Below are 21,447 nucleotides of genomic sequence, written 5' to 3' on the forward strand. Positions count from 1 at the left end.
ATGCCTTTGGACAAAAAATGAAAAAAACAAAAATAGTGCAAACCACATTTTTGATCGCCAATTATACATAAAAATATTTCCCAAATTTTAATGAAACAACAACTGATAATATTTAATAGATTATCAACGTAAATGTTTAGTGCGAATTTCAAGTTTTATCGCGTAGTTCCTGTGTGCCACAAGGAGGAAACACAAGACTAAACGTTATTTTTTACAAATGATACAGATAAGCAAATTTCCGTTGGAGAATCACCTTCTTATTACTTAGTATGCTTTTATTGCTGCAGAAATCGAACGTCCATTCGCTGTGATAACCAGACAACACTACTAAACGACTATTAGAACATTTATGTAGAACAGAAATTGGGAGAAAATGGCAGAATTCACAGGTGAATCGAGGATGTACCATGGAGTAGCTCAAGGTACCCAAGCACAATTTGTGGAAAGTCAAGACCAAAGGTAAGATATACAATACATAGTATAACTGACTACATGGTACGTAGACGTACCTATACCTATTCAAATATTACCTACGGAATTATTGCTAGGTACTAAAATGTCACATTTTGCAGAAACGTTGCAACGCGAAGGCATCCTCTTTGTTGTTCCAAACGATTGTTGATATTGATCCTAATGTTTTTGCGGTGCTTTCTCAGTGTATTAGTGACATGCAGCATACACATCGCTTTTATCGAACTTAGTAACCTTAGTTTTAAAGTTGGTGTCACTGAACTTCAAGTAAGAAAATTTCATAGTTGAAGAAAACGCTTATAAATCTTTCAAACACCACTAATTCAATTTATATACCCTAGATCCCAAGTTACGAGATAATTACATTCACCTACCATTTTGGTTTCCTGTTCAGTCCGATTGGTGGATACTTAGCGACGAAATTTGGCGGCTCTGTTACCTACGGATTCACGTCAATGCTCGCGTCCATGCTAACGGCTCTGAATCCTGCCACCTTGCAATGGAATGTTTACATATTCTCGGCATGTAGGATTGCTGCAGGTTTATTTGACGTATGTATACCTTCTACAATACCTAGTTATAGATATCAAAAGCTGAAGGAAATTTGTAATCATACAATTCATCGCCGATGAGCAGGGTTTCGCTTATGCCAGCATTGCAGAAATATTCACACGTTGGGTGCCAGCCAAAGAGAGATCTACGTCTTTGGCGATCGTTCTTACAGGATTTTACATTGGAAACACATTTTTCTACATAATACCTGCCTATATAGCGAGTTCTTGGGGATGGCAAACGGCTTTTTACGCGACCGGTGAAGTTTTCAAATCTATGTAGTTTTGAATTTTATTTCATTCTAGCTAACTTGAAGAACAATTCACACCGTACATTAATTATGTACCTATTTGGGGCCTGTGCCAAAATAGATCTTGAGACAAACTGAGGGAATTGAAGCTGTTGATGAATGTTGAATGGTCTGAAAATATTTTGATAATTTTTTGGCATTTCCAAAAGCTACAAAATACATGAAAAGCGAATCTTGGCGAAAAATGTTGACCTTAAGGGCTCATCTGAGAGGATCTAAGGAACCAAAATGTTAGAAACTAGGAAGAGAAACTCTATCTGATTCAACAATTTCTATTTAGAACTTTTCTCATGGTAACGTGGAAGAAGAGAGGGAGGGAAGGAGGGAGGAATAGATGGTTTTGAAGCCTCACCAACAAAAATGTTTTTGGGCATTTATGAGGAATTTTGAATCCAAAATGTGGTCGAAATTTTCAATTACGAAATTGAGTCTTTCCGACCAGTCAAGATAATTTTCAAAAATTAAACAAATTTTAAGCTGCAATTTTTAAAGCTAATTTCAAAAAAGCTTTCGATAGTTATTGTTTATTTATTCGCGAAATAATTACTCAATATTCGAATAGAAAATTTGAAATAATTCAACACGAACAGTGGACTGTATATAATTCGAGCATAAATACATAATAATACGATCATAACAACAACAATTCAAACTAGACATCGTAACTAGCAAGCTAGAGTGCGTTGCAACGACAGTGGCGCACTCGATACTACAAACCATTCGAATTTACAACTAAAACGAGAACAAATATTATCATACCCATCAACATCCTCCCCTCAAAAATAAGGTACACCTTATTTTTAAATTAATCTAAACAACTTAAAATTATCAACAAGTTAACAATTGACAAAAATCAATCATAAATTTAATCATATTACATGATACATTGACATAATTACAAGTTAAAACATGACAAAATCAGGAGAAAAAATTACAAAATCGAGAATTACAAAAAATTTTACAAATCATCCTTAACAGGTAGTAAAATAAGATTCTGAACAGACGTTTTTCGAGTACTTCCATTCGCAAACCTCAATTCTACATTTCGAACAAGACCTGACTCGTCTGGGAAAACGTCAATGACTATGGCCATAGGCCATTGAAAAATACCTTCAGTTTTTGAACGGAAAAGAACAACATCATCGATCTCAACATTACGTTCCTCAACTTTCCACTTATATCTACAACGAAGGTGATTGAGATAATCTTTTCTCCAAAACGACCAGAACGTATTTACAACGCTTGTCCATAAGCGATAACGATTACGTAAGTTCACAGTTCTAGAACCCTCAACAATCGGAAGTTCCATCAACGCCGTACCTATTAAAAAATGGGCAGGTGTGATAGGTTCAATGAGACTATTTTCACGTCGATATGAAATAGGGCGAGAGTTCAAAATACCCTCTACTTTTGTAGCAATCGTTGAGAGTTCTAAAATGTTCAAAACTTGGCTACCAATAGCCTTTTCGAGTATTTTCTTACCAGATTTTACCGCAGCCTCCCAAATTCCACCTTGGTGAGGACTGCGAGGTGCAATAGTATGCCATTCGACCAAATGTTCACTCAAAAAACGTTCGAGTTTGCTCTGTTCTAAAAACCTACGAACACCAATAAAATTCGTGGCATTGTCGGAGTAAATTGCCTTAGGCAATCCGCGCCTATAAATAAAACGTTCGAGAGTATTTAAAAACGCATCAGCCGTAAGGTCTTCAACGATCTCTATGTGAACACCACGTGTCACAAAGCAAACAAAAAACGCAAGATAAACCTTGTTCATTTTACCAGCACGATGTGCAGTGCATTTTACATTGATTGCACCAGTTAAATCAACACCTATCTTAGCAAAAGGTCTACCTATTTCAACTCGACTCCTTGGCAAATCCGCCATAAATTGGCGCAAAGTTTCACCTCGAATACGTGTGCATAAAACACACTTACGAATTACTTTTTTGATAACTGTAATAACGTTACCAATTGCATAGAAACGTGTACGAAAAACGTTCAATACATACAAACGAGAGGCATGATAATTTGCTCGATGCAAATGTTCAATATAGCATTCGACAAATTTAGACCTGGCATCAACCAGAATTGGAAACTTACTTTCATACGATAATGCAGCAGCTAATTCGAACAACTTACTTTTCTTATCTACGTGACTATCTTCACTTGAAGATAAGCACTCAATTTCTATTTGAAAATGTTCTCGTTGAACATGTTTAACAAGAGTAATAAACGCGTCATTGCGTTCACTCGTTTCTAATGGTATAACTAGTGGTAGGATCAGCTTGATACCTACTAACTTACGATCACATATCCTATCTTTACGGTTTGGATTGGCTATCGTTTTTAGCCGTTCAGATCGTAATCTAAAAATAAATCTTCGAACAAAAGCAACAACCAAAATAATTTTATACCAAGATAAACCATGGCTCAAAATAGGTAGGAATATTTCATCCTTGATAAAAATAGCCATACCTACTTTGGTTAATTCAGGTATCTCACGTACCAAATCGAACGTACATGAGGTTATTTTTTCAAATTCATCAGAATTGTTGAGCCACGTTGGCCCAAAAACCCACAAATTTTGTTCAAAAAACTCATTAGCCGAAATACCTCGAGTACCTAGATCCGCTGGATTTTCTTTGGTAGGTACATAGTACCAGTTTTGCAAATTCGAATTTTTACCAATATTTTTCACACGATTACAGACGAAAATTTTAAGTTTAAGCGGATCTAGTTTCAGCCACGAAAGTACTACCTGAGAATCGGAAAAATACAAGACGTTCCCTGCTTCAATTTTCAATTCTCCTGCAATACGCTTCCCCAAAATTGAAGCTAACTCAGCGGCCATAAGTTCAAGACGATGAATATGTAGCGTTTTCTTTGCTGGCGCAACTCGCACCTTTGAACATACAAACGCAACTTTTATTTGACCATTTTGATCAATCGAACGAAAATAAACGACACTAGCATAGGCTTTTGTAGACGCATCTGCAAAAATAACAAGCTGACGAGTACAATTTTCAGGGTATTCTACACGAAGATACAAACAACGAGGTATAGAAAATCGATCAAGTAATTGCAAATCAGCCCTGTAGGCTAAAAATGCATCCTTCAGCTCATCTGACACAGGTTCATCCCAAGTTCTCCCCTCTAACCAAAGTTCTTTCAAAATTAATTTGGCTCTCACCGAAACAGGTGCCAAAATACCCAAAATATCGAAAAGCTTAGAAGTATCACTAAGCATTACACGTTTTGTGATGATTTCAGGGAGTTCATCAATTTTTACATTGATACTCAACGAATCAGTTTCTGGGGACCAAATTAGCCCTAAAACATACACAAAATCGGTACCACCAATTATTTTCGTTTTCAAGGGTTCTACAAGTGACGAATCAAGTGTCAAAAGAACTTCAGGCGAGTTACTTTGATATTTGGTCAAATTAAACCCATATTTCGCGAGAGAAAAATGTACAGCTTTCTGTAACTCAATCAAATCTTCAATTTTGCGAGCACCGGACATCCAATTATCCATGTAAAACTCTTTCGCGATCGAATCAGCCGCTATTGGCCGGAAATATCGAGTAAATTCGGCAGTTTTTTCCAAACATTTCGTAGCTATCCACGCAGCTGGACCTATACCATTCACAAGAGTGGTCAGTTCAGCAATACTAATCTCTCCTCTTTCAAACCTACCAACAATAGATTGAAATTTACGATCATCTTTATGTACCAAAATCGAACGGTACATGCGAAAAATATCAGCACAAATGGCCCAAATAAATTCGCGAAAACGAATACAATGAGAGAAGAGATCCTTTTGAATAACTGGACCAGCATACAGGTGGTCATTTAACAAAGTACCAGATTCATCCTTACAAGATGCGTTATAAACAATACGATAATTTACAGAACCAGGTGAAATTTTGGTGACCAAATGATGCGGGATAAAATACGCATCCGGTCTTGGTACATTCGAATTTACCTGCATGTGACCTAGCTTCGAATATTCATCAAAAATGTCGTCGTATGCCTTTTTGGCAACATCAGACAAACGTTTTTCTGACCTCAGAAATATCGATTTTGCTTTCGAAAACGAACCTTTCAATAAATTTATAGTTGGTTTCAAAGGCAACGAAATAACAAAACGTTTTGACTCAGGGTCAATTTCAACTGTATCTTCGAAATGCTTGTTAATTAACTCGAATTCGGCGATCTTTTCATCATGCAAAGTTTTTTCCTCAGAAACTTCATCAATTTTCATAAACCGATCAAACTGACGAGACAACTCTACATTAGAAAAACCACAAAAAGTATTCTGCTGAACAAAAAAGGCAGATTTCGAATTCGAATGGGAACCAGAAATTACAACTCCAAATTGAGAATCACGCAAGCAAATACCTTCAACAAAACGACGTTGTTCACCTAAAATAAATTCTACATATTCACTACCTAACAATATGTCTACATTATCGTAAGGTAATTCAAAATTTTCCGCGAATTCAAGTGAAAACTTATCAATAATAGGCTTTACATCATTACGATCAACATTACATGGAATTTTACCAATTACTTCGGCATCAATAGCAATAGAAAATTCTGAAAAACGAGATTTCAAAACGCAACGAACTGACGAATTCAATTTAGTTGAAGTATTATTTATGCCTACCAGAGACGTTTCGTTTTCACTTTTAAACATAGGTAATTTCGTTCGAACACAAAACTCCCTACTAACCAAACTAATTTCAGACCCCTGATCAAACAATACTCGAGCTAATTCGATTTTATTTCCACAAATTACCTTAACCACCGCAGTTGATAACAATACGCATTTCCGAGCTGAGGAAGTGGCGCACATAGTAGTTGAGGTTGATCCAGTTTGATTGTTGGTCGAATTATTTGACTGCTGAGACGACGAATTCGAATTGGTTTCAGCACTAGAGTTGAGTGACGAAGGTGCAACATATTCACGATGCAGCAAAACGTTGTGAGCCCCTTGGCACTTGGAGCAATTTGGTCTTTTACAAGCGCTTATGCCATGAAAAGGGTTAAAACATTTCAAACACAATCGATTTCCTTTGACAATATTGAAACGTTCGTTGACAGTTTTTCCACCAAACACCTTACATTGGTTTAGAAAATGTGGATCACCACACACAATGCATTTGATGTTACAAGGTTGTTTCACAGCTGCTAATGATTTCTTGTCACCTTGATTCGATTTTTCGGACGACTTGTTTTGTTTACCAGGAGGTGACGAGTTTGTTTTCTCCTTTGGCTCGCCTAGATTGGCAGTTTCATAGGCAAAGCTTCTATTTATCAGGAACGATGCGAGTGATTCGAACGAGGGGTACACTGAATAATCCTGATTACTTGTGTCCCAATCCATTCTCAGCTTGTCTGGCAATTTTCGAGCAGTTAGAAACGTAACCATCGGCGAAATCGAATTTGTATCTAATCCAGCAGCATTCAACCCACGTAGACATCGTTTTAATTTCTCGACACTTTCTCGAATGTTTGTGTTTTTGATCGCAGGAAGATCAACGATATTGACGAAATGTTCAGCAATTATTCGCCTACGATTGAAAAACGATTTATACAAACCCTGCAACGTAGGTTTGTATAATTTTCCCTCTGTACCAACATCCTTCATCGATTCGACTGCTTTACCAACCATGCATCTTTTTAGCAAGTACAATTTTTGATAGTCGTCATAGGCTTCATTTTTATCAATTGTACTCGAAAATTCGTTGAACCAATCAATAAATTCACCATAATTACCATCAAACTTTGGTAGAGGGATATCGTTCAATCGAATTGTTGGAGAAAATCCAAAACCTGGATCCAAAAACGAGGTATTTGGACCAGATCGGCGAGAAGGAGTACTGCTAGCGATTGGAGGCTTCAAGGATTCCGCGAACGTTTTAGCTCGAGCAACGATTAAATTAAGTTCATAAAGTAGGTCATCACGATCCTTCATGATTTCCTTTTCTTTCTCAAAGATTTCGTCGGCAGTTAAACTAGTACCAACATTTTTGAATAAAACTTCGTCGATAGCTTCTAGTTCAATCAAATTTTTCCTCCACGAATCAATGAATACTTCAAGTTGACATACCATTTCATTCGATACCGTTTGCTCAACCAGAGCTTGTAGATGAGCTTTATCCCGTTCACAGGCATGGAGCAGTCTTCGTTTGCTGTTGACAGCCCTTTCATATTCAGCCTTGTCTTTAGCAGCTTTTTCTCGAGCAAGTCTCTGCTGTTTTTCGGCAGCAGATTCACCCATTTTTCAACGAACGTTAAAATCAACGAATACAATTACGAATACGAATACAAACCAATCGAATTTTTTGCACAATCAACGAAATTGCACAATTACAACGAATTTTATTTCGAACATAACGAACGAAATTTACGAATTTTACGAATTTTACTTCGCAAACCACACAATTTATCCGGAATTATATCCGGCTCGGAGGACCATGTTTATTTATTCGCGAAATAATTACTCAATATTCGAATAGAAAATTTGAAATAATTCAACACGAACAGTGGACTGTATATAATTCGAGCATAAATACATAATAATACGATCATAACAACAACAATTCAAACTAGACATCGTAACCAGCAAGCTAGAGTGCGTTGCAACGACAGTGGCGCACTCGATACTGCAAACCATTCGAATTTACAACTAAAACGAGAACAAATATTATCATACCCATCAACAGTTATTTTTTTGTTGATTATCTCGCGCGATCTCAAAAATTGTAAAAATTGTGTCTCAATTTTGGTTTTAAAAATCTTCAAAAATACTCGAAAAATATTTCTTGCGTTCATTTACTATTGATAGACAGCATTCATGGAACGTACTCGTTAGAGAGAGATACATTTAGGCAACTGGATCGCCCAAAAAACAGTCGGCGGATTTCAATAAAATTCAGTAGAAACCTTCATTTTGAGCAGAAAGTTGATCAGAAATTTTTTTAGCTCCGGAGGTGTTTCTAGAGGGAAGAAATGTACCCTCAAAGAGGCAGCATTTTCGAAAAAAATCATTTTTAAAGAAAATTGTTGTCGCTACCCTACTGGTTTTAGAAAAAATGACTCACAATCAGTCCAAAATGAATACATTTGAGATTCTGCAATAATTTATGTTATGTAGCCAAAATCTAAAACCACTTTTGGGGTTTTATATATTGAGTGGTTGAAAATCTGCAAATCGCTTATTTTGGAATAAATTCGTTTTTCGAAAAATTTGTTTCTTCACAGATATTTTGCATTATAATTAAGCCAAAATACTGAAAAAGATCATTCCTGAAACTGGGAAAATATTTTGGAACGAAGTTGTGCTAATTTTTTAGTCATTATTGGCGAAATTTTTTCAATATGTCACTCTTGAAATTATAACACGAAAAATGGTATTTCTTGTCAATTCGTTGACAAATCGGGGGGAGGGGGATTTTTTCACATATTCGTCTACACATTGGTAAAATATCTCAAAAGTACAAAAATGCTCATTTTTTAGGTCTCTGATGGTATTTTTGCAGTAAATGCCAAACTTTTCTCGAAAATGAAAAACAATGCCAGTCTAATTTTTTGATATGTTATTTTACATAAAAAGGACTAAAACTGAGAATTTTTCAGAATTTTTACTCGCGAACATCGTGGTTATATTTAAATTATAAGTTTTTAAATAGGTTTTTTTCAGGTTTTTGAAAGTGGCAACACTGATTTTGACATCATTAGTCAATCACCTTCTCAAAGAACTAGAATTTGAAAAAAAGTTCAAAATTCTATACCACGTACAACCGGAGCAATTTGCAACTGAAATTTTCCATTTTCGGCCATTTTAAAGATCTTTGAAGCCTCACAGCTACGCCAAAAAAAATCGAAAAAATTCCCTGTTTGCGTCATTCGTCATTGTTCGATGACCTCTACACATGATCTGATTTTGCGAAAAATTGAAGACCCCTCGTGCAAAAATCTGCTGATTTGGCATGGAATGGCCCTTTACTATGATCAGCGTATTTTTACGAGTTGTGGTCTCCAAAGATTTATCGCAAATTTGACTTGAAAACTCCTGAAATGCATTATACATTTTTTTAAATAATTGTTGGACATTCTCAGATATGAGTTAGTTGAACATTTTGAGATTTCTCAACACCCTCTCCTCCTACTGAAATAAAATCATGTGTTTGGAAAATCGATACACACCCTTGTAAAAATTAGGGTTAGTTATCCAGTGAAAATTGCTCGAAAAATGCCCTGTTCTGAATAGAACTCCTAAAGGGGTCTTGGATTTTGGCTGCAATAGCATAGATCATCAGGGACAGACTCCATAATGGACTGGTAGTCAATACGTATGTGATGCAGTTGCTGATGGAGCATGGGGACATAAGTCATGCACTACCTATTCAAAAAGCCCAAGAAGGGGGACTCCCCTAGTTGCTTAGGATGTGAAACCAGAGAAGCTGAAGATATATACTCCTCACATTGTGTGGAGGTGTCCCAGACATAATGAAGCTCGAGACCGTCTCAAGCAGGCCTTGATGTTGGACAAATGGCCCTGTGAACTGCCCAAGCTGCTCAGACAGGGAGGCATTCACTGTGAAGACAAGCCAGCAAAGCAAAAGCAATGCTGCATGATCAAGTATCCGAATGCAGCAGGAGCTAGCTAGTAGTGAGATCTGGCCTATGAAGGGTACATAGTGTCTATAGGTGCATGGGCCAGGCATGCTACCCCTGACTTGCAAATCATTGTACCATTGAAGAAGAACCCAGCAGTGAAGTGGATGAAGAGGAAGCCGAGCTTGCAGAAACACCGAACCAATCACTATCCATCAAAGCAAATCCAAGCAGCAAAGTGGATGGAGAGGAAACCGAGCTGCAAACCAGCAGAAAGTGAAAGAAGTTACCTATTTTTATTAAAGTTGTGAAGAAGACTGTATTTTTGATTTTGTTAGAATTAAGTTAAAGTTAATTAAGTATAAGTGACCAGTGATGATCCATAGTTAATGATTGAAAATAAAACAATAAGGTGCGTTATACAGAGAGCCATCAAAAAAAAAAAAAAAGATCAATGCAGAATCTCAATTACTTTTATTTGGGACTGGGTCATTGGAAAAACCCACAATTTTTCGAAAATGCCCCTCTCTTTGAGAGCTCATTTTTCTCATCCACGAGCATGAGTACCTCCACAGCTAAAAAAATTTCTAATCAACTTAAAATGAAGGTGTCTAGGTCTACTGAATTAGGCTAAAATCTGCCAACTTTTTTTCGCAATCATACTTACTCTGATACATACCTCAATTAGGAGCGATAACTTTTGTTTGGTCTGTTGTTTGGCTGATCATTGCGAGGAATGAACCATCCGAGGATAAAACCATCTCTCAGAGGGAACTTCAGTACATCCAAAGTCAGACTGACGCAACTCCCAGACATCAGGTATTTATTGTTCGTCCTATTATTGCACGCATCAATAAACAAAAATACTTCCTATTTTTGTTACATTTTTTTCAATTTGCAGGTTGTTCATCCAATCCTAAAAATTTTAACATCACTACCCGTGTGGGCAATGTGTATAGGAGAGTTCGCTTCTAGCTGGGGATATGATCTCATCGCAAGTAGTTTGCCTATATACTTCAGAGGTAAGCATGTTCAAGCGTAGTCATTTTCCGCAAAATAATATGTACAACCTGAGCTAATGAAATTACGTGTCCATTAGACGCGACTGGACGCAGTATGACACAAATATCAACTATTTCCGTCATGCCTATCTTAGTATCTATTTGCATTACACCTATACTGGGCGTTATCATGGACCTTATGCCAAATTACATCAAGCTGGAAGTGTCTCAAGTAACTGCATAAATCATAAACAGAATTCATAATTCCTTTATATTGGGACATCGAACTAATCATTTAATTTTTCTCTCCGAGTAGATTCATAAAATCGCGATAACCTTTGGTTTTTCAACTTCTTGCATTCTGTTCGCTATAGCTTTTTTCAGCAATAATATCATGTTATCGATTACATGCCTCTTAGTTATCAAACTATTGCTATCATTTAATCTCTTCGTGTTGCAGTAAGTTTCGAACTTGATATTTTTGACCTATTCTGTAGTGTCACTGTGATGATTCCCTGTCCATCTCTTGCAGGGTGGTCTGCCTTTATTTGGCACCTAAGCACTCGAGTATTTTGTTGGGTTTCTCAGCTATCTGGCCCATTGGCAGTAAATTCGTCGTGCCTTTTTTTCTACAATTTATCGTCAAACAGTTTGTAAGAAAATAATTCAGAAGTTTGCAGTCCGAGTATTAAATAAATCAATAAAATATCGTTATCTAAACTATACTGTTTTAGATTCTGCAAGAATGGCAGTTATGTTTCCTGCTGTCATCGGGTGCCCTGCTATTTGGAACATTCGTGTATTGGAAATTTGGTTCCAGTCAACTCCAGCCTTGGGCTACATCACACCCTCATCGCACCTACGAACGCGAACTGCAGTGAAAATAATCTCACGTGAATAAGCCTGTATTGATTTACGAGGTTTAGATACATATGTACAATCAGAATAAAATTATTCAATTTCATAATAATTATTTTACATTTTCTTATGCACGAATGACACTGAACCAGGAGTCTATAGCTATGTTGGAGTTTTTTTTTTTTTTTTTTACCCTTTCGAGGTTCTTTACGTTTCCATGTTGGGTGGAAAAAGTTCTTTGAAGACGTAATAAGATACCCTGTCAAATTGACAAAATCACAAAAAAGTTGAGCTTTCGAAGAAAAATCAGCTTGGAAAATGAAAGTTTTGAAAAATCTCAAATCCTTCATTTCCAACAAAACTAATGAGCATGAATTGGAAAATTTTTTCAAAAAAAATGCAACAACATGAGTAAAAAACATTAATTAAAATCACTTCTTGAAAATATTTTTAAAAAATTAATAAGAAAAAAAATTGTAATAGCGATGGTAAACCAATAAATTCAAGTGGTTCTCATTTTTATTTTTTATTTTTTTTACACTATGATAAAATCTAGAAAATGAATAATGTATTGACGTTGAACGCAGATTATTGACAAAAATATTGGGAAGCACTTTAATTAGTTATTGTGTAATTCACGCGTCTTAATGAAAAAATACAAGTTGAAACGTCCCGTCGTTTCTATAAATAATGGCATAGATAAGCAAACTCTCATTGAAAAAAATTATCCGTTATACGTATTTTTGTACTCATAGTAGAAGAAATCGAAAGTATACTTTTGTTACGTCTAAGAAAACTCATCTCAATAATCAAAAGCAAAGCAAGTACACCAAAAATTAGGAGCAGATGACAGAATCCACACACGAAATGAGATCATATGATCAACCGGGGCAACTTCTGGATAAACACGATACCAGGTATATAGAACCATAAAATATTTCCTTCAATTCAAATAATTTTATAAAAAAATAGGTAGTATTCTTCATTTTAATTTTTTTCACAAAAATTCGTGTTTCTAAAAGTTTTACATTTCGCAGAAAAAATTATTATCTCGCAACACGACCCCATCCTATTTGCTGCTCCAAACGATTTCTGGTTCTTATCTTAATGTTTCTGGGATTCTTTTTTGGCATTTTGGTGAAAGTCTGCATTAACATCGCTATTATCGAAATGACAGCAAATAAAACAAGTGTCAATCAAGTAAGAAAATTTCACTGCTAAAGAAAACGTTCGCTTGAATCTTTCCTCTTTCGAATTGTTATCAGTGATTGAATTTTTTTCAGACATCAAGTTACTCGTACAATTGGGACACAAAAACTACTGGAGTGGTTCTAAGCACTCACGCTTACGGTTTTCTATTCAGCCCCATAGGTGGATACCTAGCGACGAAATTTGGCGGTTCTGTTACCTATGGTACCACAACGATGCTGATGTCCATATTAACAAGTTTGAATCCTGCCAGCTTGGAATGTAATTTTCACCTATTCTTGGCATGTAGAATTGCCACAGGGCTATTTGACGTACGTATCACATCAATTATGTAGCCTACAATAATCGAAAGAAATTGATGGGATTCAGTATAATGATTATAATTATTTATCGGTGAGCAGGGTTTCGCTTATGCCAGTAGTGCTGAGATATTCTCACGTTGGGTGCCGACCAAAGAGAGGTCAACATTTATGGCGATCGTGTTCAGTGGAATTTACATTGGAATCGCAATCGCATACCCCATGTTTGGGTACATAGCGCGTTTCTGGGGATGGAAAATGATTTTCTACATAACTGGTATTCATATTTTCATTCTAACGTTTCGAAAAAAAAATCAAAAATCAAAAGGATCACATATAGAAAATCCATAAAAACATAAATGAGAGATAATTCGAAATTATTGACTCTAAGGTCAGCATATTACATAAAATTTTCAAAAAATGTTAAAATTCATTTTTCATAATGGGGGAGAAGGAGGAAAACTTACTTAATAGGTCGTACCCCATAAAATGAATACCTACTTGGATTTTCCATTTTTATGGTATTTTGACAATATCTGAAGCTCGTGGTGACAGGTTCAAATGGATATAGGTTGAATTTTGTAATCAAAATTGGGGCCGGCTTTTGAGCCCTCAAAGGTCAATAAATCTTATTTTAAAAGTAAATTTGTTGAAAATAATGTAAAAAAAGTTCTTAGCTGCTTGCGATATTTTCAAATGTTCAGTTTTTGCAATTACTGTGAAAAATTTAGCTTTCACACTGAATGTTCAATTTTCAGCTTCTCAAATTTAAATTAAGCCCTACTCAAATTAGTTCAATCTGATTTTCGCAAAGACGAGTCCTCTGACTTCACCCAAAAAAATGTATATACGGTCATATTCCCCTGCAGTGGACTTTTAGATACCAATTCTGATATACATCTAAGAGCTTGAAATGAATTACTAAATCACTGAGAGGCCCGACAGATTTACAGACAACCTTGAGAGGACAAACAGGTGGGCCAATGCCAATGACCTTAAGAGGCTAGACAGGAAATCAGACGACCTTGAGAAAATAGACAGACGGGTCAATGACCTTGAGACACCAGAAAGTCAGGTAGACAAACATGAGGGACTCAACAGATTTACAGATGACCTTGAGAGGTCAGACAGCTGAGGCTGAGCAGGTAGGCCAGTGGCCTTGAGAAGACAGACATACAGGTCAATAACCCCAAGTGACAGCAGACGGGTGACTTTGGAAAATCAAACAGACAGGTCAATGACCTCGAGAGGGCAGATGCAGACAGACAACCTTGAGAGTCCGGGAAGATATGTTGGTGACCTCGTGAGTCTAGACAGAATGAGTGACCATATGAGGCATTACAAGCAGATTGACGACCTTGGGAAGCCAGAAAGACGGGTCAATGACCTTCAGAGGCCAGACAGATAGACAAGACGACATTGGGTGGCAAGATAGGCAGTTTCAGTGACCTTGAGAGTCCAGAAAAATGAGTCAAAGAACTTGAGAGGCTAGAGTAGGCAGAAAGACAGACGGGTCAGTGACCTTAAGAAAGTAGACAAGCAGCCAGGCGACCGTCACCAGTACTTTACGGAAAAATTACCAATAATTTAGGTATCAAAAAAATTACCAGTAGGCAGTACCTAATCATAAAAATTATGAGCATGTAGTTTACTAAGAAATAACCAATTTACCGAATACTTACACATCAAAAAAACTAATTTTTTCTCCAATTTTTCGAAATTCAGCTCTCGAAGGGAAGAGAAAACAAAATATTATTTAATTTTTCAATTTCAAGAGTCGAACTAAATTTCTTTCAAAGTTTCCAAAAATGTTACACAAACATAAAGTTATTTTGCTTATTTTTTGGAATAAAATACCTCCAAGGTCGCCCAAGATCTCCTTCTCCTCCTGAAATTTGAAAGACATTATCTTTCAAATCTCCACCAAGTTATATGCACTGCACAAAGTGCAAATAAAAATTATTTATATAAATGTTACCACTCAATTAGGAGTCAGTACTTTCATTTGGTCAGTTGTTTGGTTGATCGTTGTGAGAAATGAGCCATCCAAAGATCGATTGATTTCTCAAAGGGAACTTCTTTACATCCAGAGTCATAGTGAGACAACTCCAAGAGATAAGGTATTGTTGGTACCTATAGGCTTCTACTAAATAACTAGGTACCTATGAACATTTTTATCATATACATACCTACGAGTACAATACTCGTTTGTTTTTTTCTAATTCGCAGGTTATTCATCCATACAAAAAAATACTAAAATCTCCACCTGTATGGGCTCTAGGAGTGGGAAAATTTACATTCGGCTGGGGATTTAATCTAATTATAATTTGTCTTCCTCTTTACGTTAGAGGTACGTAAACATTTTATCTCAAAATACACACTACAATTCAACCCAATGAACTTATGCTACATACCATTTTATGATTATATCATTTTCATTAGATGCTACTGGAAAAAATGTTGACCAAGTAGGACTCATTTCTGCGATTCCTAACTTCATATGTATTTTCATGACGCCAATAGTAGGCGTTATCATGGACTTTTTGCAAAATCACACCAAGCTAAGGGCTTCTCAAGTACTGACCTACTACATTTAAAAAAAAATTCTCAATACTCCTTTTTTTTGGGCATCGAACCTACAAGTATCATCTGACTTTATTTTTCATGCAGATTCACAGAATCATGATGACCTTTGGGTTTTCAACTTCCTGCATTCTGCTTGCTGTAGCTGCCCTTTGCAATAACTTCATCGTATCGATGACATGCTTCGTACTCATCAAATTATTTCTATCGTTCAATTTCTTAATTTTGCAGTAAGCACTCGTATTCATGAGTTCGTAACATTAATCATCAAATTTCAAGTTCAAATGAGAAAGTTGTCAGTACAATCATCTGTTACAGATTAGTTTGTCTATATCTGGCACCTAAGCATTCGAGTATTCTGCTGGGTATCTCAGCTTTCTGGTACGTTTGTAGCAATATCATTCTACCATCTGTTGTCGGATTTGTGGTCCAGAATCAAGTAAGAGACAGATCAGAAAACTCTATCAGAATATCTATTGAATAAATCTTCAATACAAATGCCTGGTTATTTATGGTTTCAGAGTCCGCAAGAATGGAGCATGTGTTTTCTACTGTCATCAGGTGTTCTGTTATTTGGAACATTAGTATACTGGAAATTTGGCTCCAGCGATCTTCAGCCTTGGGCTGTATCACCAACTCGTAGTGCAAACGAAATACATATGAGTAGGTAATGATTTCATCATAAGCTGTATGTATATGTACCTACTCGTATGTACTTACTTTGTTGTATTCGTTAATAAACTTACAATAAAATTGCACACGACGAAGTAGGTATCGATAATTTGTCATTTGATTTTTCCTGTAACTTTCATAATTGAGTTATTTTGAGTCAAATTCTGAAATTTTACTCTTTGAAAAAAAAACTTTAAAATCATCTGTTCAAAATTTCAACGACCCTCCCTCCCCATTCATGTCCCAGAGGGTCGAAAATAAAAAAAATCACCCAGCATAACATTTACTTATCTTATCGGGTTCAAAAATGCTCACAAAGGAGGTACCCAGGTGACATTCGCCGATTTCAACGATGCTAGCACCATTAGATAGAGGACACCGAACATAGCCTAACCCCAAATTTTCAGCGGCTGAAGTTGATAATTCGATTTTTGAGAGCGATTTTTCGATTTTCACGCAACAATTTTGAAAAACTGATAATCGAAAAATATATCAACTTCGGCAGCTGAAAATTTCACCGTTGGCTAGTCTCATCATATGTAAGTATTAAAATGCCCAAACAATATAAGAGGTTTGGGTATGCGACCATTTTTTTTTTTTTTTTGGGTCGACCATTTTCATAGTAACTTTAGTTGACTATAACTCAACTATGGTTTTTTCCATATAATACGGGTTGTTAGCAACTTTAACTGGATGTTCCTGCACAAAAGGATTTTTTCGAGTGTTACATTTTTCTTCAAGTTGATGCCGACAAGCTTTGAAAAATTTTCACTTTTTTCGAATTATCGGTAAAATTTAATTGTTTACCTGGCAGCATAGGTAGGTATTTTAATAATTACATATGTACTTCGCCTACTGTATGAAAATTCATAATACATAGGTACCTCTTTACATAAAAGTACATGAATTACCTTAATGAGAACGTATGGCTAACACAGATGTTTCGTTTGTGCATTTGAAAAATTGAGAAATGTGGCGTGAATCTGAAAATATTTCTTTCAGCCATCGTAACTTGTGTAGGTAAGAAACGCGCAGTAAACTACGATACATCGGTACCCTGAAAATCAGAAGAGATATTTCTTCAATAAATCAAATACTAGTTGAGCATTATGATTATGAGATCTACTCCTTTAGTAGCAATTTCGGTATTTTTGTTGTTTTCAACGAGTCAGGTAAATCAATAAATTTACTAACGATACGGTGCAGATTTACATATAGAACTAGTACACCTATACTTACCTACCTATCTACGTATGCTAAACCCTGATTGCAGGCTGCTCCAATACGAAGCAATGATCTTTCAAATGTCAATAATTGTACCTCGTGCATCGAATCATCTAAATGCGAAGGTGAAGAGACTCGCGAAAAAAGTACCGGAATTGGATTTGGATTGAACTACGTAGCAAATGTATACCAAAAAGGTAAAGAATTTTTATTCGGAAAATCACGTTGTCATTGCTGTTGTTCGGACACAACCGAGTCAATAGGAGTCAGAGATATTCCCTCTACAGACGAAAAGCGATCTTCGTGTAAAATAGGTTCCAAAATAATTGACGAAGGGAAGAACTGTGGCATTGGTACGGCTGCTTGCTGTTGCGTGGTAGGTGTAGGACGGGGTAAGACGATCAAAGATTTCGTTCTAGGATTCATCGGATTAGTGGGATCAACCTGTGTGGGACCGTATTACTACTGTAAAGATAAGATGCAAAAAAAGAATAAAAAGAAAAACTCAAAAACTCAAAAACCACTGGAGGAAGATAGGTGAAAATAAAATTACTCTAACCTACTTTGAAGGTTCCTCAAAATTTCTTTTAGGTTTCTAGCCCTAACTCTTTTCTGTCTTAAGTTATTTTTTTAAGTATCCTATTTATAAAATTCGTGAATAGCGCAATTGCGCTCAACCGAATAATAATAAAATTTTCATTCATTCATTCAATAAAATGTTTATTGTTTAATATGTAAGTAAGTAAAACCACTTTTTAAATCATTCTTGAAATTTATTTATTTTTTTTTAAGGTAAAGCAAAGTAGGTAGGTATCACATCTGATTTTTTTTCAGAAATTAGGGAAGAAAAATCTAAAAATATGCTAAAAAATTGAAGCAAGTATTCCAATTGTATTCTGTGTACAGCAGGGTCTTGAGAATGCGTGGGGGAGGGGGGGGGGTAAAGAATGAATCTAGTACTGAAATTTTGGAAAACTATAAATATAGTAGGGTCTTTGGCGAACCTCACGAAGCTTAATTGAAAGGATTCATAATGTGCATCAAAATTGTTTGAAAATAATTCCAAGATTTTTTCGACTAAAAAATTCAAATGGATAATCTGCAGGCAGTAGGTAAGAACGTTTTGGACCTACATATGTCATAGTGAAAGTGAAGGTAAGAATTATCCGGAGGTATAGTGGATATGTGCATGATTATCCTGTGATGTTGGCTAAGAAATATTCCCTAGGCAGTGAATATTTTCCTCTTATCCCTGACTAGCTCAGATAGGAGACTACGGCAATTACTTACTCACCATAAGCACATTTTCAGTTCTTCATCAAATAAAAACATACATTATTCATACCTTTCGATATGATTTACTTAATGATATACCGAAAGAGTTACATACAAAAATAATAAATGATAAATTAAGACTATTATTTTGTAATGCAACGCGTAAACTTGATAGGTACCTACACTAATAATCACTAGGTTTTGCCCTGAGTAATTATTAGCTGTGTTTACTACTCTAATATAACTAAGAACATAGTGAAATTATGTCCTTTTTCTGAGATATAGACACTGGACCTGTGTTGACAACCAACTGGCAGCCATCTTGGCAAAATATCCTGTGTAACGCCAATTTATCCCACTGGGTGCTCTTGGAAGCGCTGTACATCAATTTTGCAGGCAAAAGGGAAAAGGGAGGGTTGTGTAGTCCACGAGGTACTCCTGACTGCGCGTGCAGCCAGGAGTTCCGGACTACACAACCCTCCCTTTTCCCTTTTGCCTGCAAAATTGATGTACAGCGCTTCCAAGAGCACCCAGCGGGATAAATTTGCGTTACACAAGTTTTCTTTATCGTTTCCATTCCCCTTGGCCTGCAGTTGGTTGTCTTATTCCTCAGGTCCAGTGTCTATAGTCTGAGATAAAATAAGTATCTCCTATACAGCCATTAATACTAGGTGTACATTTACCTATTTTACCTATCCTAACTTAAACTTACTTGGACACTATACATTTTTCCTATCTATTTCCAATGCACACACCAGGGATGGAAACCATAACCGAATTTTTTAAACGAAATGAATTTTAACTGCTAAAATGAGGCAAAAACAGTAACCATTACTGTAACCATAACCGAAATTATTGATTTGAAATTTTTTAACCATAACCTTAACCGATTCATTTTTTTGTTTTGGTTAAATACATAACAGTTATTTTTTTTCAAGTAAAAATCTCACTTTTTTGTGTAAAATATGACATTTATTAGGTATGATTTTTGAGAAAAAAAGGCTCAATTTGTCTAAATTTTTTTCAAACTCAAAAATTGGCTGTGTAATTGCATTTTTTTTCGTTTTTTTTGGCTGCAGGCGCCAATTTTTGTACATTGATGTGCAATTAATTTTTGATAAATGAAAGAAAACCGTAACCTTTATTTTTTTGGGTCATAACTGTAACCCTAAACCATAACCATAATAAATAATTTTTAAAAAAATAACCGATATTTTTTTTATTTCGGTTTTCATCCCTGGCACACACTAAAACCAGGCACTTCGGTAGGAATGTCCAACTAGAAGCTTGATGTATAGATGAGAAATATTCTCGATGTCTGGAAAATCAAGGTGTATTCAAAAGAACCAAATTTAATAAACATAATTATCAAAACGCTCAGAGAAACACTAATTACCATGCTAAAAGTGGATAAAACATGAAAAGAAGGACAAAATGGGAGAACCCCATTTGTGCTTATACATCTATTGTGACGAAATAGCTATAGCTAGCACATCATCGTTTTGATGAGGAACAAGTTACTGCGGAGTTACAAGACCAAGTGAAGCTCGTGGCTTGCCAAAGCAACTTTGTGCTTAAAAGATTGTTCATCAAAAATAGATCATTTGGCGGGAACAAATGATCTTCTTGTATTATCATATGAAGAGTGATATTCCAAAACTCGCTTTGTCCATTTTTATCAAAGTTGGGTTTTCAGTGGTACCTGGTAGATGAAGTATCAACTCACATTCCTACATCATCAACCTACCAAAATGAGGTGTTAAACTCACCTAAATAGCCAATTCACTAAAAATTAAAAAAAAAATAATGTTCCAAAACGCGCTTTGTCCATTTTTATTGAAATTTTTTTCAGCAGTATTTAGTGGATGAAATGTATACCTACACTCCTACATCATAAATCCACCCAAATAAAGTGCTAAACTCGCCTAAAAAGCCAATTTACCCGTTTAAAGGGAAACTGTTTTTCCTCTCTCCTGAAAAGTTGTGAAAATGGACAAAGCGAGCTTTGGAATATCACTCTTCATATGATGTTAAGGGGGATCCTTCCAGATATTTTGGGATCCTGTGAGCGCACGTTTAAGTTTAAAAGAGTTTATCACGTTACCCTACTTCCAGTATATGGAGAAAAGCGCAGACTCTGCTATAGAAACACATACAGAACCTTCAAGTAAGGGAAAATTATGCAAATAACCACCTAAGTGGTGAGGGCAATCCTACTCATTTCACATATGATGAATAGGAGAGGGGGAGAAGAAGGCTAAAAATTTTACTGTTGGCTAGTCTCATAATATGTATCAAATTGCTTAAACAATATGAGAGGTTTAGGTATGCGACCTGCACCGACTATTTTAGAATTTTTGGCCAA

General features: G+C 35.9%; 2 protein-coding genes across 2 annotated transcripts; both read left to right on the forward strand.

The window, feature by feature from the left end:
• The first annotated feature begins 86 nt into the window (after positions 1-86).
• LOC135837131 (vesicular glutamate transporter 1-like) lies at positions 87-11,932 on the forward strand. The gene is made up of 10 exons (XM_065352307.1): positions 87-459; positions 573-738; positions 813-1,022; positions 1,108-1,282; positions 10,650-10,780; positions 10,863-10,983; positions 11,061-11,194; positions 11,279-11,421; positions 11,495-11,615; positions 11,697-11,932. Exons 1-10 carry the CDS (start codon positions 374-376, stop codon positions 11,841-11,843), a joined length of 1,434 nt encoding a protein of 477 aa, XP_065208379.1. The 5' UTR covers positions 87-373; the 3' UTR covers positions 11,844-11,932.
• Positions 11,933-12,352: 420 nt separating this feature from the next.
• Positions 12,353-16,677, forward strand: LOC135837130 (vesicular glutamate transporter 2-like). The gene is made up of 10 exons (XM_065352306.1): positions 12,353-12,737; positions 12,858-13,020; positions 13,104-13,340; positions 13,431-13,605; positions 15,318-15,448; positions 15,558-15,678; positions 15,771-15,904; positions 15,999-16,141; positions 16,230-16,350; positions 16,433-16,677. Exons 1-10 carry the CDS (start codon positions 12,667-12,669, stop codon positions 16,580-16,582), a joined length of 1,446 nt encoding a protein of 481 aa, XP_065208378.1. The 5' UTR covers positions 12,353-12,666; the 3' UTR covers positions 16,583-16,677.
• Positions 16,678-21,447: the final 4,770 nt, after the last annotated feature.

Source organism: Planococcus citri, chromosome 2 (genome assembly GCF_950023065.1).
Source record: "Planococcus citri chromosome 2, ihPlaCitr1.1, whole genome shotgun sequence".
NCBI classification, from domain to species: domain Eukaryota; kingdom Metazoa; phylum Arthropoda; class Insecta; order Hemiptera; family Pseudococcidae; genus Planococcus; species Planococcus citri.